The sequence below is a fragment of the Lipotes vexillifer genome, unplaced genomic scaffold, assembly GCF_000442215.2.
Source record: "Lipotes vexillifer unplaced genomic scaffold, Lipotes_vexillifer_v1.1 scaffold728, whole genome shotgun sequence".
Classification (NCBI taxonomy): Eukaryota; Metazoa; Chordata; class Mammalia; order Artiodactyla; family Lipotidae; genus Lipotes; species Lipotes vexillifer.
In genome coordinates, this window is record NW_006783590.1 from 122,931 (window position 1) to 147,279 (window position 24,349).

General features: G+C 38.7%; 1 protein-coding gene across 3 annotated transcripts in view; it reads left to right on the forward strand.

Moving 5' to 3' along the window:
- The window catches only part of RBFOX2 (RNA binding fox-1 homolog 2), a 267,858-nt gene that overhangs the window by 51,960 nt on the left and 191,549 nt on the right, over positions 1-24,349 (forward strand). Inside the window, exon 1 of one of the 3 annotated variants that reach the window (XM_007456249.1) lies at positions 11,224-11,285. The exons of the other annotated variants lie outside the window; for them this stretch is intronic. Within the exon in view, the coding sequence (XP_007456311.1) occupies positions 11,244-11,285 (42 nt within the window). The 5' untranslated portion in view covers positions 11,224-11,243. Of the gene's footprint in view, positions 1-11,223; positions 11,286-24,349 lie in introns of those variants that run through there. 3 annotated transcript variants of the gene reach the window in all.

Here is a 24,349-nt window from a genome sequence, read left to right on the forward strand (position 1 = left end):
GCAAAATAATTTTGATAATTTTCAGATTCATTAGAACCCTCTTAACATTTGAACAGAAGGTGGAAGATAAGAGATAAGAGAATGAGGCATGTGGAGGAAGCGGCATTCTGGGATCTGTCATAATACTTTATCCTTACCTCAGTGTCATCAAGTCTGGGAATAAAACTACGTCCGAACATCTCTGTGTCTCTTCTGTAGGTTATAAATTTCCTGAGGAGAGGGCAGTTTCTGATCCTGTTTTGTATTTCTCAGAGAGTCTGACCTTCTTGGTAGATTCAATAAATATTTGTTGAGATCAATTAGATAAATAAGCAGCTTCTAAAGTAAGTACAAAGGACAGAGTGCTAATTCAGTAGTGTATTTGTGAATTTAGTTCTCCAGGTCTTCATGCTGTACTTCTCTGATCAGGTTCCTGAGCCCAAATGACTTGCCTGGTACTTGGCCTTAAACTTTCTCCCCTCTGCCTTTGGTTATGCTCTCCCTAAGCAACAAGAAGACGGGGAATGAGGTTTATAGACGACTCAGACCAGCGGACACATTCCTCTCCTTCTCCCCCGCCACACACCCAGCTCCTTTCTGTATGGTCCTTGGGGACAATTAAAAATTTTTTTTGTCTTAAAGGTATGATTCCTCGGTGAAGCTGGGAATTCCTAATTGTGTATGTACTCATATTTTTGTTAGGTGTGTGCAATTTGAGGGGGTAGAAGTGCTGGAACTAACCTTAGGATCTCTTCCTCCCCGCCACGTTTTACCAGTGACAAAATAGAGACCCAGAAAGGTTAAGCAGTTTATTCCTAGCTACGTGGTGAATTAATCGGCTATCAAGACTGTTCTCCAGGTCTGCCAGGTCCTAGTTCTAGGCATTTACCGCACTACCAGAGAAGGCCTGTTTTTTATAGAAAGCATCAGTAAAACCTGACTTCCGGCAAAAATGAATATTGGCAATTTAACTTAGGAATGTGAGTGCAAAACCTTTTTCCCTTTTGAATGCTAGAACTATCCCAAAGTTTCTCTTTTTCTGCTTTTTGCATGATTTAGAAGGCAGAACAAAAAGAGAAAAGTTGCATAAAGGATATGCTTCATTTAAATGCTTAAAGAAAAAAGTAGGGCACTTCAGATTCCTAAAAATAACATTTAAAAAAAATCCCAAAATTGTGTAAAAAAGGATTTTAGTTTCACGAATTCTGTAATTTTCTGAGGTTGTCTGGGCCGGGGGAGGATGCTAGCTCTCCAAATGCTTTATGTTCTTATATGCCTCTTTTGTTTGTGGTGACCCCAGAACGGGAGATGGAGAAACGTTCTCTGAAGAGTGATTTGGGGGGAGGGATGAGAAAGTTGCAGGCGGGAAAGCTCAGCCTAGCGGTTTTAGAGAGTGTTGTTTTTTTTCTTTTTTAAAAAGGAAAGGTCTGCTAGGAGCCTGGTCCTAACTGATTCCAGATGGGCCTGCTCCAGTACAAAGGTTTTCAGTGTGTTTGGGATGGGACAGACCATGAGGGCCCCCTGAGCACTTCCTGTGCAGCTAGGCAATTGTACTCACCTAATCAGAAACAGCCCTCATTGCTGGGCCTCAAGAGCAGCCATCTTGGGCTGTCTTTTTGCCTCATTCTGTGAAACTGCCCTCTTCTCCTGCCTGGTTTATCTCCCCATTCTAGTCTCCTTTCCTCTTTAATCTCTTCTCTGTTTGTTTTCAGGGGACATATATATTCCTTATGGGGTGGGAGCAGTGGGGAGGAGGCGGAGGGGAAGGGAGAAATAGGAGGGAGGAGGGTGAACAGCCAAATTAAAGACAGATGCTGAAAGGCTTTTTTTCCTGAACCTGGGAGATACTTGCTGGAAGTGGGTATTGGGAACATGAGAATGTGAAGCAGACAGGGGAAACCAAGCCAACTCTGTTTTTTAATTTCTTCAGTCCGGCATCCTTTCCAAAAGGGCTCAGAATACGTGGTTTGTTTACATTATAAACTATGAGTATCACTGGCCCTTTCTGGCTGTGTGCCACAGGGCGAGTTTGAAAGTGACTTTAAGCCCAATAGAGATAGAAAGATGTTTTGTGCTCACATCCCGTGGAGCATTGTTGCCAGGGGAGCATACCTTCTGTGCTCTGATGGAGGCTTGAATTTGGCCACCTTCTCAACTACTGCAGTGCATCTCAGGCACTCTGCACAGATGAAAAGAGGATTTTGTGGTGATGCTCAGCTGCAGGGACTATGAATCGTTCCCGTGGGCCTTCCATACTCCACCAAGGATATATTTTATGTATAAATTTGATTTTCTCTTTTGGCGCAGATGCCTGTTAGACCATTTGGTTCAGATGTATGCTTGGTGTTTGAATCTGTTTTCTGGGTCTAGCTGATGATTGCAGAAACTCTGTGGGCCCAGGTGTTCGTCTGGGTCCTTGCAGTTTCATCCTGCTCCATTTGGCTGTTGTATTCATGTTGTTGCATAAATGTGAATTTATTAGGATTGAATATGTAAAATTCTTTGTAGAAATAAAGTTCTCCGAGGCCTTGAGTCTTAAAAAGTTGCTTTTTATTTTTAATTGGAATTTTTTTTGGGGAAATTGTAGATTCACATGCAGTTGTACAAAAGCTGCTTCTGAAATGGCAGGAAAGCAGAGGTTCTGATTTAGAGGCGGATAGACACCTTTCCTTGTCTTCTGAAGCAGAGTGGAAGAAGATTGGATGAGGGGCCCTTGAGCCCTCCGCTCACCTTGGTGGCTCTCTGCTGTCTTTGGTGAACGCACTTGTCAAATACTAGAAGTGCTCTAGCACGAGAAGTACCCAGTTGCAGTCCCTAGTTCAGGCAGGCCATACCATGAAACCTTGCTGATGTGCTTGAGCAGAGACAGTGCTCAGAATGTAGGGATAGATTGGATTGGGGCTAGAGACATTGTAGACCTTGGAAGAAGTGAGTTGGAATTGATAGGGATGAATCAACCAGACATATTTGGTTGGGATCACTAGGATTACTCCTTCCATTGTTTTCCTATTAGCTTAGATGTCATCTTCCTAAAGAGGCCTTCTTTAACCTAAAGTACATTTATCCCAATTTTTTTAACATTTATTGTGATTTGCAACTAAATGTTTGCTTATTTACTTGGTAAAATATTTTCCCCAATTTGACTATACTTCATGAAGGCAGGGACTGTGTCTGTTTTTCATACTGTATACGTGGTACCTAGGCTAGTAGGTGTACATATCACAAAAGTCAGTTGAATGAATAAATATCATGGGAAATTATGGTTCCTGTTGAAAAGCTTAATTCTTAGTTGCCCAATCCTTTGCCTATTATTTTGGGTCAGAATAGAGACTTGGAAAATTTTCTAGATGAAAGAGTTTTAATCCCTTAGGCTTCTTTTCTTCTTGTAACAAATCAGTAAACTACCTTAGCTTGAGGTCATCACTTAAGCTCTACTAATAGATTCTTGCATCATTTCAGAAAATGTGTTTAAGGCCTAGAATCCCAGGCTCTGAAGCATCTGGTCCACCCTGACCTCTAAAATTAGCAGACTTATTCTTTTCCCTCCTGTTCTACATGTTTAGAAGAGTTGCACAATTCTATTTTAATGCTTGTTACAAAATAGAATAAGGAAAACTCGATGACTCTGGTTTAAAAACTCTCTGCTCATCTAAATTGGTTTAATGGCTAGTCTTTCCTTTTACCACTTCAGCTTCTCATCTTGGAAATGACCTTCCCTAGATTTATCTTTATAAAGGGGGTTACATATATATTAGATCCCTAACTCACTGGGACTCTTTGTTAAGCTTGGCATTTTGTTTGTTTGTTTTTAAGTGACTTTTCTCCCCAAGACCAGGAAGAAAAGGTTAAGGAATTGTGGGCAAGAAAATTAGAAAACATATAGGAAAAAAATGTAGGGTTGTGTGGGTGTGTAAGAGTTTGTGGATGCGTATATATTGATATTTTCCCCTTCTCTGCCACATTCTTCTGTACCTAGAATGAGATTTTTTTATTCTGGGAAAAATTGCATAGCTTCTGGATTCGGCTGTTTCTTTTAGGTAGTTGAACTATAAAATACTGAATTTGTAGCTGTTACCTTATTAAGGTCTTTGGTCTACTCTTTTGAAAATTGGTAAATGATGAGGTTTTTAGATATGTGTATTGAAGCAGTACCAGTAATAAAGTGTTGCCTTTGTCCTGCTGTTCCTTCTTGAAGTAGAAATTTGCTTGGAGAGCTGAGAGTCATAGAGGATTGTTATTTTTGAGCTCTGAGGTCAAAATCCTCACAATTAATATTTAAGTGTTATGCTGTCAGCTAAGGTTAATATTCATTTAGGTCAGGGATCACCTCTTATATATCGCTTTTATCTCTTGTGGCACCTAACACAGTCCTGGGCACATGAGAGGTGCTCAGTGCAGTTAATTTAGTGTGATCTTGTGTAACTCACAGGTTGAGTTGGTTGATTTGTTTTTTGGAGGAAAACTTCACTTGTGCATTTTATAGACACATACATGGTGTGCCTGGGAATTTTTAAATATGTATTTAAAATGCTACTTTATTCAAGTTTCTAGAGGAAAACATATGAGAATGTCTCCATGGTATTCTTTACTTGAACCAGGACATAAATAATAACTATAAAGGAAAAAAATGATAGATGGACTACATTAGCATTAGGGCTATCTTTTCATTAAAATGCACCATTAAGAAAATAAAAAGGCATACCACAGACTAGGAGAAGATATTTGCAATACAGGTATCCGGCTGAAATCCAGAATACATAAATAACTCCTTCAAATCAGTATATGAAAGAAGTCCTGTAAATTAATCTTTGAACAAGCCAGAAAAAAAAATGAGCAAAAGATTTGAATAGGTACTTCACAAAAGATGAGAAGTGGTCGACATCATTAATCATCAGGGTAAAACAGATAACCATAGTGAGATGCTACTACACTAACTCCAGAAAGACTGAAATGGAAAGGGCAGATGCTACCAGGCGTTAGTGAGGTTGTTCAGCATCAGGAGCCCTCAGGAACCCTCATGCACTGCTGGTGGGGATGTAAGTTGGTACAGCTTTGGAAAATCTGCAGTTGGCAGTATCTGTCAAAGCTGAACATAAGTGTACCCTATAACCAGCACTTCTACTCCTGCTTATATGCAACAGAAATGTGTACGTATGTGCACCAAAAGACATGCACAGGAATGTACGTAGCAGCATTTTTAGTAATAGCCCCAAGCTGGAAATAACACAGTTGCCTTTCAACAGTACTGAAATATTTTTCAATAAATTATATTTATAAAATGGAATACTTTACAGTAATAACGGTGAATGAACCATTGCTGTATTCAACAAATGAATCAGTTTCACAAATGTAATGTGGAACGAAAGAAGCCAGCACAAAAGTACAGTATATAATGTGTGATTTCAGTTATATGAAGTTTAAAAACAGGCAGAATGAATCTATGGTGTTAAAGTCATTACTGTGAGCTGGTAGGAGTGACTTTGCAAACGCCCTAGATGGGCTTCCAGTGTGCTGATAGTGTTCTCTCTCTCTCTCTTTTTACTTAGATGCTGCTTTACATGGGGGGGTTCACTTTGTGGAAATTCATTGAGTTGTATACTTCTGATTTTTTCCCATTTCTGTATATATAGTCACTTCTGTAAAAAGTTTGCTTAAAAATTAGATTTTCCTTTTGTCCTGTGAAAAGCCTCTAGATAGCTTTTCCTCTGATGCATGTACTAATCCTTTGCCTGTCAAAGCTGGTAGGATGTGGGTGTGCATATACATTTATGTGTTTATATATTAGAGATGTCGTATGGGCCTGAAGATGCTTCTCTTATTAATGTAAATTTGCTTGTCAAGTATTCAACACACTAAGAGTTTCAGACAGCCATTGGAAAAGAAAAGTGATAAAAAAAAAAACTCCACTGATCACTTTTTAAACTAGCTCTCTGAGAAGAATAAGGAAACTTTCACTCTGCCTCACTGAGCAGCAAATTTGGGGTTTGCTCTGCAGATATAAGAACCTCTTCATTAAATGTTCTCCATCACTAAAGGCTTCATTTTCAGAAGAATGCACCTCCTTTTGACCTTTATTCTTTTTATAAAATTAAGATATAATTGAAATACAACATTACATTAGTTTTAGGTGTAAAGCATGATTCAATATATGTATATATTGCAGATGGTCACCATAATATGTCTAGTTAACATCCATCACCACACACAGTTACAAAGTTTTTTTCTTGTGGTAAGAATTTTTAAGATCTACTCTCTTAGCAACTTTCAAATATATGGTACAGTATTATTAACTGTAGTCACCATGCTGTCCATTACACCCCCATGTCTTATTTATTTTATAACTGGAAGTTTGTACCTTTTGACCACCTTCACCCATTACCCCACCCCAATCCCTACCTCTGGCCACCACCAGTCTGTTCTCTGTTAGGGTTTGGGGTTTTTTTTTTGTTTGTTTCTTGGTTTGTTGTTGTCGTCGTTTTCAATATTCCTCATATAAGTGAGATCTTACAGTATTTATCTTTCTCTGTCTGACTTATTTCACTTGGCCTAATGCCCTCAAGGTCCTTCTGTGTTGTTGCAGACGGCAGGATTTCCTTCTTTTTATGGCCGAATAATATTCCATTGTATATATATACCACATTTTCTTTATCCATTCATCCATCAGTGGTTACTTAGGTTGTTTCCATGTCTTGGCTGTTGTAAATAATGCTGCAAGGAACGTGGGCATGCAGGTATCTTTTCGAATTAGTATAGTGCTTTTGTTTCCTTCAGATAAATACCCAGAAGTGGAATTGCTGGATCGTATGGCAGTTCTATTTTTACTTTTTGAGGAACCTCCATACTGTTTTCCATAGTGGCTTCACCAGTTGACATTCCCACCAACAGTGCACAAGGGGTCCCTTTCCTCCACATGCTCACCAGCACTTGTTATTTCTTGTCTTTTTGATACTAGCCATTCTAGCAGGTGTGAGGTGACATCTCATTGTGGTTTTGACTTGCATTTCCCTGATGATTAGTGATGTTGAGCACCTTTTCACGTACCTGTTGGCCATCTGCAGGTCTTCTTTGGAAAATGTCTATTCAGATCCCCTGCTCATTTTATAATCAGATAGTTTGTTGTTTTGTTATTGAATTGTATGGGTTCTTTATGTATTTTGGATATTAACCCCTTATCAGATATATGATTTGCAAATATCTTCTCCCATTCAGTAGGTTGACTTTTCATTTTGTTGGTAGTTTCTTTTGTTGTGGAGAGGCTTTTTATTGACCTTTATACTTATCATGGAAACTATAAAGAGAGGAGCTCTTCACATGATATTAAAAAAATTTTCCCCCTTACTCTGTGGAAATCTAACTCAAAGCAAGGCAGTTTAGGAAAACCTAACCTGGATGAGGTAGAAAATCATGTGGCCTTGACTTCTCTCAACTGGTCATATCTCTCAATTCTCAGTCTGGCCTTAGTAAAATTCTTGAAAGTCATCTTAAGATTGCCATGTTGTTTTCTGACCATATCGTCGTAAATCTTCGTTCTCTCTCCCTGGAAGGCCCTTACCTGCCTCATTTACCTCAGTGAACTCCTGGAGCTCATTCTCCATGATACCTTTGAGAGGTAGCCATTCCTCTTGTGTCTTCTCACTCTACCTGTATACTCTGCCATATCACATACTACACATAACTGTGTTTATTTGTCCTCCAGTGCTAGCCTTTTGAGACTTACCAGCTGGCATGTGGTAGGTGTTCAATAAATATTGAAAGAAAGTATGAATGATTTGGCATATTTTCTGAAAAACAATAGCTATTTTCTACGGATTAAAAGTCAATGATAATAGTTGATACTAGTAGATATATTTTAACTTTTTTCAGAAGTGATACTTTGTGTTAATTTCTCAGTAAACCCAGGAATGTATTTACAGCAGGGGGCATATTGTGGCAGTAGGCAAGAGGGATGCTAACTGGTTTACATGGGTGTCAGACATGAGCCCTTGGCCTCTTTAGCATGGTCCTCTAATAGCTGATTTAATATTAGTGGAATCTCTGGAGAAATACTTTGAAATGCTCTCATTCTGTATGCAGAATTTGAAATCATAAATAATCTAATGTACAGATCTTGACTGCACAGGGTTTATGGATTAAAATCAGCAGATGAGACTGTGTAGGCATTAGGACCTTATGACTGGGACAGTGTAGGCATTTTGACAGTGATAATTTTGTTCATCTCAAATATTATAAAATTTAATTCCAGAATATGTTATCTGAAGTTTTATCATTTCACTTCAGCATGTAATTTCTCAAGCCAATTTTAATTTTAAAAGATCTGAGTAGAATCATTGCCATTTGTCCAGAAGTTTAGACTAATAGGATTAGGATAATAAATTAATAAGTATTGAGTGCCAGCTCAGCGTTTAAAACTGTTAGTATACCTAAAAAGTATGACTTTGACCTTGATGTCAAGCAATCTGTATTTTATTTTATTTATTTTTAAATTTTTTTGGCTGCACGGGCTCTTCATTGTGGCATGCGGGCTGGGTTCTCTAGTTGTGGCGTGCAGGCTCCAGAGCACATGGGCTCAGTAGCCCTGGGGCACGTGGGATCTTAGTTCCCCGACCAGGGATCGAACCCACATCCCCTGCATTGGAAGGTGGATTCTTGACCACTGTACCACCAGGGGAGTCCCGCAACCTGTATTTTATTGATGACATAAGAAATCACAGATACAAAGTGATTTCTGACTGTTTCTTTCCAACTCCAACTGTCTGTAAATGGGAGACCAAGCAGACAAAACACAGGCTTTGGAGTCCAAACACATCTGGGTTAGAATCTTAGCTTTTAAAAAAATTAAATAACACATTATATAACCGTGGTCACATTGACATCTCTGGAACTGTTGTTTCTCTGTTTGCAAAGAGAGGTAAGAATATATGCAAGTTGCAGTTTTTTGGTTTTATTTTTGAGAATTAATGACAACCCATATAAAACCCCTGGCATATAGTAAGTACACTTAATGTGTGTTTGAATGAAAGGAGTAGATAAATAGAGCTTTATTTGCAGTAGTCCACTTAGTCCAGACCATTCTTGATAGATGTCATAATGATAACTAATGTAAGTCAAGCTCCATAATTGATTGGATGGGCAGTCTTGGAAACTGTGCTTCTGTCTTCCCATTGTGGAACAAGGTGACTGACCTTCTGTTTGTTTAAGAATATTGAGGAGGGCTTCCCTGGTGGCGCAGTGGTTGAGAGTCCGCCTGCCGATGCAGGGGACGCGGGGTCGTGCCCCGGTCCGGGAAGATCCCACATGCCGCAGAGCGGCTGGGCCCTTGAGCCATGGCCGCTGAGCCTGCGCGTCCGGAGCCTGTGCTCCGCAAATGGGAGAGGCCACAGCAGTGAGAGGCCCGCGGACCCCCAAAAAAAAAAAAAAAAAAAAAAAGAATATTGAGGAGAACTTTTAGAAGAGTGTTCATCATAGCCTGTGGAACCGTCTGATTAGTGGTGTACACAGTAAAGGTTTCACACAAGGAGTGGCTTGTTATGAGTCCACATGGAGTGAAATGAGGAAGTACAAATCTCAGAGATGGGCTAGTCATGCTGTGTTCCTCCTCCCCCTGACTGCCCCCCCCCCATGTGAGTTTCAGTTGTTTATTAGCAAATACTGCATCCTTTGCTGTGTTCTACAGCAGTTCTGAAGCTTAGTCTGGATGCCTGTATGTTAACTAGTGGGGCATTTTGACTCTGCTGAATGTTCCAGATTGTTTAAATTCTGTTTGGGGCAGATGACTATCTATCATGTGAAATTATTTTCCTTTCATGTCTATTTTTTCACTGGAGAGTTGGTGCCCTGGAGCTGAGTCTCTGCCCTGCAAACCCAAGATACACTTTTCCTGGGTGTGTCTTATTTTAATCCACCCTCTTTCATACTGTAAGGCTCTGACCTGCTTGGAGACTTTCCTACTTGGTTACAATTGATGCTTTGTCCTTTAGAGTCATATATGACTAGCCACTGGGTTGACTCAGTGTTCAGCTATCAAATATGGCTCTGACAAAAAATTATTTCCCTAGAAATGGGCAGCCAAGCTGGAAAATGAAACCCTGGTCCATATTGAGTCATTTAGGGAGAATGAGTAGCAGTTTCAAAATTAGAGTTAGGACTAAGCAAAGAAAAGATAGGGCCAGCTCCAAAATTGAGAACTAGTCAACGATTAGCTGGATTTTACTAGAAGTAGACACCTTTGGGGGAACTATCTGTGCTTCAAGAAAGTATGCATACATTGTGCTGTATCTAATGAGTATGGAGGGATAATTTTCTAGAAGTTCATGTTCTTCCTCTGTGGATTATTGATTTCTGTTAATATCCACAGGAATTTCACTACTGATGATGTCAACTTACTCTATATTCAGTCCCTTTGGCCCAGGGACTTAAACTACTTTACATTAATTTTGTCAGTAATTCTTATAACATCCCCGTGTGGGAGCTGCTTTTGAGATGAGGGATGTCAGAACTTGCTCTAGTTTACATAGCAGGTCAGTCTCTGGGATGGAAAATTCGACCCAGGATTTGTGGTTCTAGGCTTAGCATGTTTGGTCACTGAAGTGCAGTCTTTCAACTTCACTTCTCTCCCCTTTTCCTCCTCCTTTTTTTCCTCTGCTGGAGGAAATAATATCAAGCAGATAGCGAGGGAATCCAGTCTTCTGAGTGGTTGGAGACTTAGGAATTCTGCCTTTAGGCATGGAGTTTCCAATCCTTGGCTTGGGATGGAAAGAAACAGCAGAAGACCGATGCTCAGCCCATAACATGTCCTCACTGGATTTTTGACCAGTGCGTACTTTTATTTTTGTTCTTTTTTTTTTTTTTCTTATTGGGAGGAGAGGAGGGTGTGAGGGTTTTCTGTGTGCCAGCTTTATATGTGGAACAGTCAGATGTTTTTAATGCTCAGCAGATACTGCTTTGGGTTGGGGGCCAGAGAGAAGGAGGTGAAGCAGCCACTTTGGGGTGGGGTTGAGAGGAGGGTGGAATGTAGAAAGGAGGACGTTTCTCTGTTTTCTTAGTCATAGGACTCTGAATCCCAAGTAGCTAAATTTAGCTCAGGTTCCTGTTGAAAGCATCATTTTTTGGGGGCGGGTGGTAAGGGGAGAACGGAAAACCTTTTTGTGTATCCTGCTCCATGAAGCCAATAGGGAAGCAGGAGGAGGTGAGGTTGCCATAGAGATGGTAGCTGTGTGCAAGGGGAGAGCAGCAGGGTTTAGAATTCCAGGAAGGAAGAGAGAGTGATGTCATCAGATTCCATGGACCAGCCCAGGAACCCCTGTGAGGTTGGTGGGGAGTTGGGTGTGCGTGGGGGGTGGTGGATGGGAGTTTGTGCAGGGGAATTGTGGCTTCAGTAAGGTGTGGGGAGTCCAGTTCAAGCACAGAGGTTGGTTGTGTGGAATCGTGCTGATCTGCGTTAATGCCTGCTTTTTAAAAATCTGTAAATCATTCTGAATTTGCAGAATATTTTCTTTGTTGAAAAGGATATATTCATTTAACAAAGGAGCTAATCTAGATGTAGGAATATAATACCTTTTTAGAGTTATATTCCCTGTAGTATTTGTGTGTGCCTTTATCCTCTGTACGTGAGGGTATTTGTGCACCTATTTTGGATATATAGTTGCCTTTGTAGGATGCCTTTTACGGTGCTGCATGCAGTTAAATGCTTTATTAATGCCTGATTATTATATTTATTTTTCTACGGATGGGTGTGTATAAATAAAGCACACTTTTTATTTTTTAAAAATCTGGAAGAGAATTAAAGCCATTGCTTTTGCAGCAGAAAGGAGAACTGCATGCTTCAGGACAGTTGTTCTGAACATATGCGCGCGTGTCCGTACTGATAGTGAAGGGCAAATGTGTTTCTTTTGGAATGAATGAGGGGCTAATATTTTAAAAAACAAATATAGCAGAGTCTGTGCATCCAGATGAGTATTGTCCTTCAAAATAGTCACTTTGACTCTGGTGATACAGCCACTGCGCAAAACATAAAGAACTCTCCTTTGGAATCAGCTTCAGAGATGAGTGATGAGGAAAACATTTTTAATATCTAACATCACATTTTTTATTTAAAAAGAATACCTAGCTTGATCAGACACTGGATTTCTTTGAATTGGCTTTTCCTGATTTGGGGTTGTCAAAAAAATCAGATCTGTGTTCAAATGATGAGCTTTTGTCCCAGTTAAAGATATTTAAAGTCATAGGTTTAGGTTCTGAAGGCATTTTCATTTTCAGATCAAGAGCTCCTAGATTATGTAGTTTAGCAGTGGCTGCATGAATGATGGCAGCATCTGAGGAATAAGAGCATAGCCTTCTCAAGGCACAGTCTTCTGAGGTGACCCATTTGGACTTATTTGTTCAACTGTGTTTGTTAAAATCAGTGACATTACCATTGGGTGATCGAAGCAGCATTTTGTGGTGTGTCTGAGGGCACAGACTGAGGAACCAGATTGATTCAAGTGTGCACCCCTGTTCTGCTGCTCAGTGACTGACCTTGGACAAGTAGCAGTCTCTTGGTGCATTGGTTTCCTCGTGTCTAAAATGGGGATGACAGTGCTATAAGTACCAACCTTACAGTGTGGTGCTGAGGGAAAGTAAACTAATACAGAAAACACTTAGACATTTGGTATGTTCTCAATCAGTGTTTCCTTTGGCTATTGTCATTAATAATTAATTATACATTTCTTTGAATTACAGAATTATGAGGTAGAAGGTTTCAGACACCCTGAATGTCCAGGAGGGAGGGGCCTAGGAATCTATAATTTTTAAGTGATTCCCAGATGATTACGATGAACAGCCAGGTTTGGGAACTGCTGTGTGTAATCTGTTTTGAGTATGGCTCAAGCACTAGAAGTGTCATAATTTCCTGAAATCTTATTAGAAATGCAGAATCTCAGGTGCCACCCCAGACCCAATGAATCAGAATCTGCATTTTTAACAAGATACCCAGCAGTTACCTGTATGCATGATAAAGTTTAAGGAACACTGCTTTTCTTCTACCAGTGGGAGTAATTGGGTGATAACTACAGGTTAAAGATGGATTATCTCTCAGTTATTCCCATTGGTAGAAGAGGAACAGTCAGGCTAAGCCAGTGTGTAGATGAGCCTGCACTTCCCTTCCCTGTTGCTTAGCCTATAGGGATAAGTGCTTTTCTGGACTAAGTCACTGTGTACCATTTAACGGAAAGAAGAGAGTTATAATTGTGCCTCTGCCTCTACCACTTACTAGTTGTTTGGCCTTGATCTAGTCATTCAACCTGTCTGAGTCTCAGTGTCGTCAGCTGATAATGGAAATAATACCGAGACCATGCAATAATGTGCATAAAGTATCTATAGCACATTGCGGTGTCTGCACACATTAGTGCCTCCCCCCTCCCCCGCCCCCTTCCCCCTTTCAGTGATGATCTGTGTAGTAGTTCTGTTCCCTCAGAAAGGGCCACCAGTCGAAACCCAACACCATTCTCTCTGGGTAGTTTCCTTGCCTCTTGCCCTTCTTTCAGCTATCTCGAGCATCTCATTGTACTACAGAAAACTGTACGTATAGTTTTCTTTGCCACTTTTTTCTGTTAAGTGCCTTTTACTTAATGGAGACTATCTAAGAGGGCTGGAAGAACTATGGGAGTTGAATAGTGGAGCTGGTATAGGAATTAGGTGTGATGAGATCTGATAGAGGCAGCCCTTTCATGAATTCTTAGTAAGTTGACCATATGTTTAAAAAATTAATTTGTATTTTAAAAAAATTGCTGTTTAAAAAAAAAAACCCACCTTGAATTCATATGAGTTCATTTAAAGTCTTTTAGACTAGTTGCAAGCAAGAATTAACATGGCATTTATCAGAAGATCCTTGAATTGTAATGAGCATTATCTTTTTTCTGACCAGGGAATTAATATGATAAAGGGAAGTTCAGGGACTTGCTCTGGGGACACCAGAAGTAGATGGCAGAGAGTTTAGGTCAGAGGATTGGCAATCGTAGCAAGTAGGGCATTGGAAGCAACAGCAGGAGTAGGAGATAGAAAGGCCCATTGTCACTCAGCCTTATAAGTCTTAGGGGACTGAGGGATAAGGCAGGATTGTGAACTCAAAGCATATAATAAAAATTGTTATAATAATAGCTTTCCTCTATAAGGTGGGTACACTCCTAGGTGCTTTGTATATATTATGCATAATCTTAACATCTCTGCAAGGTATGGGAATAATAGATCAGAGAGGTTGAGTAACTTGCCCTAAGTCACTCAGCTAATAGCAACAGAGCTCGTTTGAAATCATTTGAATAGCAATGTGAGTGATGACACTGTTTTAAAAGTTAAATTGAAATAGCAAATATATGCCAGTTAAAGTAAAATTTATTTTGTCTGTATTGACCTTTATGGCTAAAGGGTTAACATGTTAGCCTATCTCAGAGGGGTTTTTGGAATGTTGCAGAATTATCCTTTTGGGATATATTTCCTTTATACTCTGAGGCTAATAAAGAGGTATCTTTTTTTTTTTTTTAAAGTTTGCAGTTCAGTGAAGCAGCAGTTTCAACTGAATATCACAATACAAGGGTTGTTTGACCATGGGATTTTGACTATGACCCATGATAAGAGATCCATTTTACGTGACAACCTAGTGTATAGTTAGATGTTTATCTGTATATATGTGACCAAAACACGTTTCATGGAATAATTTTTACCCTTACTAAACGTGAGGTACTTGATTCTTTCTTTCTGTTTAAAAATTCTATTGTAGTCCAGTATAGTGATTCTTAAAGTGTGGTCTATGGACCTCACTTCCCCCTGCCCACAAAGGTACCCAGGAACCTTTTAGGGGGGTCCTCAAGGTCAAAACTCTTTTCATAACATTAAGATGTTTTTTGCCTTTCCTACTATGTTGACATTTGCACTGGTGTTGTGTAAGCAGTGATGGGTCGTCCTAGAGTGAATCAAGGCACCGGCACCAAACTGTACTGGTAGTCATTATTTGTTTTACCACCACACCCTTGCACTTAAAGGAGGGGCGAAAAAAGTCAGTTTCATTGATATTATATAATGAAATGTGTCAATATTGAGAAGATCTTTATAACTTAGTGAACCAGTATTTTATAAACAAACAATGCAAGATGTTACATAATCATGATAGGTGAAAATTCATTCAAAATGCAGGACAGGCCAATGGGTTTTATGAAAAAAATTCATTGATATGGTTTCAGATGTCACACTGCAACTAACTTTTAAGGAACTGTTACTTTTCAAGTTTTGGTATAATATTAAGGAAGAATATCCATAGATATGTGAAAAGACTATTAAAGTACTCCTACTTTTTCCAAATACATATCTGTGGAAGGCCAGATTTTCTTCATATACTTTCACCAAAATAACATACCACAACAGATTGAATGCAGAAGCAGATATCTTAGGCATCTTCTGTTAAGTGGGATGTGAAAGATATTTGCAAAAGCAAAATGTAAGACAATGGCACTGTTCTCACTAAATTTTTTGTTTTATAAAATATAGTTAATTTTCATAAAGTGTTTTATGTTAGCATAATGGTTTATTATTGGTATTTTAAAGTGAATTAACAAATATTTTAAAAATTATGCAGTTTCAATTTCTAATAGGCAAATACTAATCCTTATTAACTCCCATAAACAAAAGTTCTTTGGGATCTCTAGTAATTTTTAAGAGGGTAAAGGGATTCTAAGACCCGAAAGTTTGAGAGCTGCTGCTCTCATTTTTAAAATTTTTTAATAATGGTTGAGATCTCTTAAATTAAATCAGTCATGAATGGGTCTTGACTCAGTTTGAAAATACACTGAGCCAGAGTTACAAGAATTGCATTGTGAAGGCAGGTAGCACTTTGCTAGATTTTACTAAAGTTGAGTTGATGTGGGAGAACACGCTAAGGTGCGAAGTAAATTGAGTAAAGTTTAGATCTGGAAATTAGCTATCTGCAGTCATCCTTCAAACCCCATCCAGATCTTGTCTCCCATGACTTCCCGTGTTTGTAATTTCTTCATGCCTTTCTCACTGCATTATCAACTTTGTACACTTGTTCCCTCTGGACCTTATATTTACATGTTATTGCATGATTCATGTTGTGCTTATTTACATGCCTGTCTCTCTTACTAGACTATGAGTTCCTTAAGAAAAGAATCAGGAACTTATTTGTCTTTCTGTTTCTGCCATAGTGCCAGACACATGAATGTCCTTCAGTAAATATTTGTTGAAGGAATAAATAAATGGGGAGAAAAAGGGAATGACCAGGTGAGACCAGATTTAGAGTGTTTGGAACTTGATCATATAAGCAATGGAGGGCCATTAGCATGGGAGTGATATGAGTGGTGTTTGATGAATTACCCTGGCCTGGTAAGAAAATTGGGAAGAGGTGGATGGAGACTGCTGGACCAGCTAAGAAGCTATTATTCAGTTATTTAGGCTTGACTCAGATGACCCAGGCCTGGATTAAGGTGAATGCTTTTGCCAGAGGTAATGAAAGATATGTGTCCTGAAAAATATTTACAAAAACAGAAACATAATATTACCCCTATTACCTCATATGTATTGCATACTTATAATATCCTGAATACAGTTTTAAGGGCTTTATGTGTATTATCTCATTTAATCTTCACAGCATCCTTGAGAAGATACTGTTATTATTCCTAATTTTTGATGGTAAGTGAAAACAATATGTATTCGTTGTTGAAAAATTAGAAAATACAGATAGTCAAAAGAAAAAAAAAATGTATGTCACTCTATAAACCCAAACTGAACACCAAGACATAATCACTAAACATTTTGGGAAATATCCTTTTAGACTTAAGGAAAAAAAGTTATGTATATGTGCTATAAATGCCTGAATATGAGGAGACTCTGTATATAAGGCTTTAAGTTGTTTTCCATTGAAAGGACAAGCCAACCTAAATATATAAATTTTTAGGGATGTTGATGAAATAGGCAAATGTCTTTAAAATACTGATTTTATTTATGCATACATGCCTGTTCAAAGTCTTATATAATAATTTAGAAACATTTTATTTTCTATGGTTTTGGGAAGAAAATTTATACATACTCTACGGCATCAGTATCTGTATCATTGCTTAGAACCACTGAGTCTTCAAATAGTTTTCCAGGGTATATATTAGCGATGTGGCACTTTTTTGAATCCATATCTGTTGTAGTCACTGGTGATTTTATTTCAAGCTACAAGTACCCATTCAAGTAACATCATTATCACCAATATTGTATACTGCATTGCTTTTCAAAAAATGTTTTTATTGAGATGAAATTCACATAACATATTATTAGTCCTTTAGAAGTGAACAATTTGGTGGTATTTAGTACATTCACAGTATTGTGCAGACACCACCCCTGTCTAGTTCCAAAAATTTTTATCGCCCCATACCTATTAAGCAGTCACCCTCCATTAAGCAGTCATCCTCCATTTCCCTTTCCTTCCATCTGCTTTCTGCCTCTATGAATTTACCTATTCTTGGTATTTCATATAAATGGAATTATACAATATGAGACCTTTTGTGTCTGGGTTTTTTCATGTACCATCATGTTTTCAAGGTCCATTCATGTTGTAGCATGTATCAGCACTTTGTTCCTTTTTAAAGTTGAATAATGTTCCTTTGTGTGTGTATACAATTATTTACTTATTCGTTCATTGATGGACATTTGTGTTATTTCCACATCTCAGGTATTTTGCATAGTGTGTACAAGTACTTATATGAGTACTTGTTTTTAATTTCTTGGGGAATATACCTAGCAGTGGAATTGCTGGGCCGTGCAGTAGTTCGATATTTAACTTTTTGAGGAACCGCCAGACTATTTTCTTTAGTAGCTGCACCATTTTATATTCCTACCAGCAGTGTACAAGAGTTGGTCAATTTATTTTTAATGAGGAACACAATATGATGGGGAAAGTAAAGAGAAAATATGTGTGGGCTTCGAGTTTATTAGAGCTTTGTATCTCAGATTTTGCTTGGTGGACTTATTAAATATTTAGCATCATTTCAGCGCCAAGAATGAAATTTAGCTTAGGGAGATGTATCTAATCTATTTTAAGTGGCAAACAGACTAAGAAGTGAAGATCAGAGAAGTGAAAGAAGGGAAATTTAAATAGACTGTAAAATTCCTTGAGGGCAAAGGCCCTATTCATCTTTGTATCCTCTGCATTTAATAAAATACTTGGCATGTCATAAGCTGTATTGGGGGGGCGTCCCCAAGACTACCGCAGCTCCAGTGATTTGCTAGGATTTACAGAATCCATTGTATAGACATACTCATGGCTATGATTTATAACAGTGAAAGGATACAAAGCAAAATCACCAAGGGAAAAATTGCATGGGGTGAAGTCCAGAAGAAATCAGGCTCCAGCTTCCTAGAGTTCTCTTGCAGTTGAGTCACACAGGATGTGCTTACTTCCTTCAGCCAGTGGTGGCAGTGTTGTCTACCAGGGACGCTCATTAGGCTTAGCGCTGAAATTTTTCTTTTTGGGGCATGGCTGGGAAGGGTTGTTCACGTAGGCACCCTCTGCGTAGCACATGCTCAAATTCTAGACTCCCAGGAGGAAAGCAGTGTTCGGCATAAACCGTATTGTTTGCACAGTTTAGGCACAGTGAGCCACTCTTACCAGTTCTGGGAATAGAACCCTCCTGATATCTAAGTTCCCAGGCACCAGTCAAGGCCAACCAGCAAACTGCCCTTTCTTAGTATAGCAGCCAGGACTGCTTTGTTCATTCTTTTCCTGTACATAGATATTTAGTTCTTTAAAAAGTGTTGCTAGGTTCTGTGAAGAAAAATAAATGCTATAGTAGGGAACCAGCAGGGACTTGAGTATCAGACCAACCTGGATTTGCATTATTGTAGACAAATTACATCATTTTCTGAGCCTCAGTTTTCTTAATATTGAGAGATATATTACAGAGTTTTAGTGAGAATACAAAGTGATAATGTATAGAAAACATGAAGCATAGTGACTGTCCTGTGTGAAATAAGTGGCTATTAGCATTTTGTTTCAGCTCATCTGTACCAATCTGGGTCCAATCAGGACAAAGAGGCTATAAGTAATTTAGACAAGGAATTTAACATAAAGAATTTTTACTATAACAGCAGATTGAATTAATAAGGGATTGGATTGTAAGAAGTAAAGAGAACTCTAAGGAATAGCAGATGTAATACAATAGATATAAAATAATGTAATAATATGATTGATAGATGATAATATATCATTAGTATAAAGTTAATTTGTAACAGCAACTATCCTTAGGGCTGAGATAAAGCACCCCCAAAGTGAGCTGTCTCTTAAAAAAAAGATGCATTTGGGGTGGAAGTGGTGAGTGTAACAAAGAGCTACTGTCTGTCAGTTTTCTTGGTGGGGAGGTGGGACGAATTACCCTATGTTTTATTTTATTCTATTGTAGTGTGAAAGTTTAGTCTACCAGTTACCCATTGCACCTTCTGTTGGGCCTGTGTTGTTAGATACTACCAGATTCATATCCCTTGTAAGCCCTCTTATCTTTGGGTACCTTGAACCCTGTATGGTTTGGATGCGGAATGATGTCCTGTGGTTGCTAAGCAGTCTCTCTTCCTGACCCTACTTGTTGCTAGGATTTGTTTTTGTACGTAATAGCATGGGAACTTAGGTACATCTTCAGTTCCTGTGGTGTTCCCTTCCATGTCCCTGTTCAAAAGTAGGCTTACTACTTTAAAAACTAACTTGGGCTGCAAAACAAGGTAATGAAATACCCTGGGAATTTGCTTTTTCTTTTTATTTTTTTTTAATTTGATTTTTTTTTTCCCCTAGCCATTATGGCCATTAAATCAGTCTTTCCCTCCATTGCTAAATGTAAGGTAATGTGAAATTAATTTTCAGTTGGGAGTAAGTCAGTGAAAAATTTGGGCTTGTACCATTGCCCAAGCTTTGTTTGTTAGAGGACATCTTCATTCTTACTTTCCTTTGCTTCCTTTTACTTTCCTCTCCCCAAATTGCATGGTGGCAAGAATTTATTTCGTTCCATTCTCAGTATTTTTCTTCCCCTTCCATTTTGTGAAATGGGTTTGATTTTGTTAGACATAAAAGAAAAACAATAGGGTGGGTTAAATTTTTTTTTCTAACTGCTTGGTGTAACTTCCTTGTGCATTTCCAGTTTTCTGCACCTGCTCCTAAACAACCCTCATCATTGATGGAAGCCAGTAAGAAATACTCTTGTAATAAATCTCTGGATGCTGAACACATGACCTGTTAAGTAGATGAAACCAAGGGAGATGGCAGAGTGGTGTCTTCCCTAGGCTCCTCAGTTAGTGTTTTATTGATATTGCTTAGGATTTATAGCTAGTATGTTATTTTTTAAAATTAATTAATTTTATTTTTGGCTGTGTTGGGTCTTCGTTGCTGCATGTGGCCTTTCTCTCGTTGCAGTGAGTGGGAGCTACTCTTCGTTGCGGTGCGCGGGCTTCTCATTGCAGTGGCTTCTCATGTTGTGGAGCGTGGGCTCTAGGCGCACGGGCTTCAGTAGTTGCCGCACGCGGGCGCAGTAGTTGTGGCGCGCAGGCTCAGTCGTTGTGGCTCATGGGCTTAGTTGCTCCGTGGCATGTGGCATCTTCCGGGACCAGGGATCGAACCTGTGTCCCCTGCAATGGCAGGCGGATTCTTAACCACTGTGCCGCCAGGGAAGTCCTGCTAGTATGTTATATCACTGCTATATTTCTGTACCGAAAGCAGGGCTTTTTTGATTTTCAGTGTTGCTAAGTCCTCTTTTAACTGTATTATTTAAATGCTTAAGGAAGCAGTTCTTTTCTATTGTACCTCCCAGGTGCAGTATTCTGGGTAATTTTCATTTGCAATGGGCAAATATATCGGCCCATTATGTATATCTAAATAATCATTTAGAAATGATGTTGATGATTTTCAGAGTGCATTTAGAAAAGTGGCTTTAAAATCCATTGTGTCTTTTCAGCATGCATCAATCCATCACAGTGTGGAGGTCTTGTCCTCCAATAAGAGGTTAGAGGCTGTTACCCACTCAACTCTCCCCCGCACCCCCAAATCCCATACACACTTTTCCAAAAGATCTTCTGGAGTCCTGTCGTTCTTCTTATAGATGTTAGTTATGTTATCAATCACATTATTTTATAATTATTACACTCACAGCTCCTCAAGGGCAGGGATACCAGCACTGTACTTGTCATAGAGCAGTTGTTCAATCCACTTTTACTGAATGAATGAAGATTCTTCTGCTTAAATGGATTTTTCAAACATGGGTGCAATGGGAGCTTCTAAGCAGCTAGTGAAGAATAAAACTGTCAGGTAATATTTTTCTTCACTTCCTTCAGTGTCCGTTGTATGCGCACGATCCATCACAGTTGCTGTATTTTCCAGTTACTTCAGGATCCTTCTGTTACTCTTTCACACATTCACTTACCAGAAGCTTCTAAACAGGTTTCATTGCTATCTCTGTAGTAAAATTGTTACGGTTGGTATTTTATTTCTTATATATTCTTTTTATTTTTGAGCAGCTTCTGTGCCTTGGCAGTCAGTTTCTAAGTCTTTCAGTCTTACTAGGTCAATAACTCTTGCTTATAGCAGGATAGCTGCCTTTCCTCTTTGGAGTTTAACACATCTGATTTCTGTCCCATCTGTTCCATTAGCTTGCCTTGTAATTCCATGTCTGCTTTAAATTTCAGTTATTTATGTATAACTGAATCACTTTGCTGTACACCTGAAACTAATACAGCATTGTTAATCAACTATACTCCAATATGAAATAAAAATTAAAAAAAATAATAACCTTCAGTTATTATTTCTACACTGATTAAAAACTCAGATCTGCATGTTTTTAGACAATCATAGTAATCTCTACCAGGACCAGTACTGGTTTGTACTAGTTGTCAGGAAGTAGCAGAAGTACTGGGTATAGAGTTAAAAGACCTAAGTCTGAAGGCAGCTCAGCCACTATCATTAGCTATTTGGCCTTGAGCAAATCATTTAATCTTTCTGAAATTCAGCTTTGTCATCTGTAAAATGAGGGTTATAAAACCTATTTTCTGCATCTAAGTAAGATTACGTGAAGGTGTTTTGTACATTATAAAACACTGGTATTAGTGACTTCTTTGGTTCTTTTTTATGCTCTAAGTAATACATGAATTTTACATTTTGTAAACTCAAATAATTCAGATAAAGCATGCCCTCTCGACCTTCCACAGATCTTATTCTTCTCTCTAGAGGGAACCACTGTTAGAAGTTTGTTGTATATCCTTCTAGATCTTCTCTATGCATTTATTTACTTTTTTATATGCATGTAGAAATACCTCTTTTTGTATTGTGATTTAAAGGAATAGCACACTGACTGTTTTGCTATCATTTAATATGACTTGAGATAGTTCATTGAGATTTTACCTTTTAAAACACTTGCAGTTTAACAGAGGATGTTGAATAGTCAACAATATCAACAATAGTTGATAGCACTATTTTTTTTTTTTTTTTAAATGGACGTATGGATTTTTATTTATTTATTTGGCTATGTCGGGTCTTTAGTTTGCGGCAAGCGGGATCTTTGAGTTGTGGAACGAGAACTCTTAGTTGCGGCATATGGGATCTAGTTCCCTGACCAGGGATCGAACCCCGGCCCCCTGCATTGGGAGCATGAAGTCTTAACCACTGCGCCACCAGGGAAGTCCTGATAGCACTATTTCCCTATTATTGAGGTGCTTTTTAGTTTTTCAGTGTGGCAAACAACACTGCCTTGAAAAATCTTTGCACATGCTTCTTTGAGCACAAGTGCAGATGATTCTCTAGAGTAGATAAAGAGATCAGAGATATGAAATTACAAGAAGGTATGAGTATTTAATATTTTAATAATTATTGTCAAATTGCTTTCCAAAAGAGTCATCCCAATATGCTTATTTCCTACTATTAGATGTGAAGATACCTATTTACTCTCCTTCCTGCCAATTTGTCATATTTTCATTTCCATTTTTGTCAGTCTATGGGTGGAAAGTGATACCTCAACTCTAAAAGAATGTTCACAGGCAGCAGTGGTTTGTGAGTATAACTGGAAACAATTTAAATACCTATTAACAGGAAAACAAGAGGGGTAACTAAATTGTGACACAGTCATAAAATAGAATATTAAGCAGTAGTCAAAATTAGTGAAATACAGTGACATGCGTAAGTGGAGATAAATCTCATAAAATGAGAAAAAAGGAAATTGCTATACTATAGGATTCATTCTGTAAAATTCAAAAACATGCAAAGTTCATGCATTTTGAAGGGACAGATATATATGTGGTAAAATTAAAAACGAAAGCAAACTTTTGTCATTAAGTATAGTCCACTTTGAGAGAGGCGGCTCGTGTCTGAGTGCTGGAGAGTTCTAGGTAGCCACGGGTGAGAGATGGGGAAGAAAGGAGGACTACTTTGCTGAGCAGGTGGAGGGGAAAGTCCGTTTCCTCTGGCACATCTCTGTGTACCTGTTATATCTGTCTTTGCTGTTAAAGTTTTTGACAATACTTGCTTGTAGGAATGTACTTTTTTTTTTTTCCTTAGAGTTTTCTGCATTGTGGAACTCAAGAACATAGTTTATACATGGGATAGTCTCTGGGAGTGACAAATCTTTGTTAGTGATGCTTTGGGGTGTTTTTCATGACTTTCTTCATCCTATAATTCCTTCCTCAGACAATCTTGAAATTTACTGTAAAGGAATAATATGGAATGGTTATTAGAGAATTTGATAAAGCAGGAGGAACAGGGGCTTTGGAGTCCAACAGACCTGGGTTGAAAGTTTGACTTTTCCACCTATTATCTGTGCTTTATTATCTCCTTCTCTTTGCCACTTTCTCTTACTCCTCCCCTCCATCCTGAAACCATGCCTGATCGGTTGCTCAGTATCTAGTGGTTGTTATCACATTTATCATCATCATTGTTAAAATCTGTAGAGAATGGTATTGAAGTAAATATATAGACTCCAGAACAAACAAGGCACTTGGAGATTTTGGAAGGAGCCCTGTTCTTTTCGTTATGGTCTAAGCTGCATGTGTCTCCCCTGTAAAAATTTGTATGAAAATAGCCAGCCAACATTGCCTATTACTATTATTATTTTTTATTTTTTTGCGGTACACAGGCCTCTCACTGTTGTGGCCTCTCCCGTTGGGAGCACAGGCTCCGGATGCACAGGCTCAGCGGCCATGGCTCACGGGCCCAGCCACTCTGCGGCATGTGGGATCTTCCCGGACCGGGGCACAAACCCGTGTCCCCTGCATCGGCAGGCGGACTCTCAACCACTGCGCCACCAGGGAAGCCCAATTATTATTTTTAAATAACAGGTTTATTGACCTATAATTCACAGACCATAAATCTCACCCTTTTCAA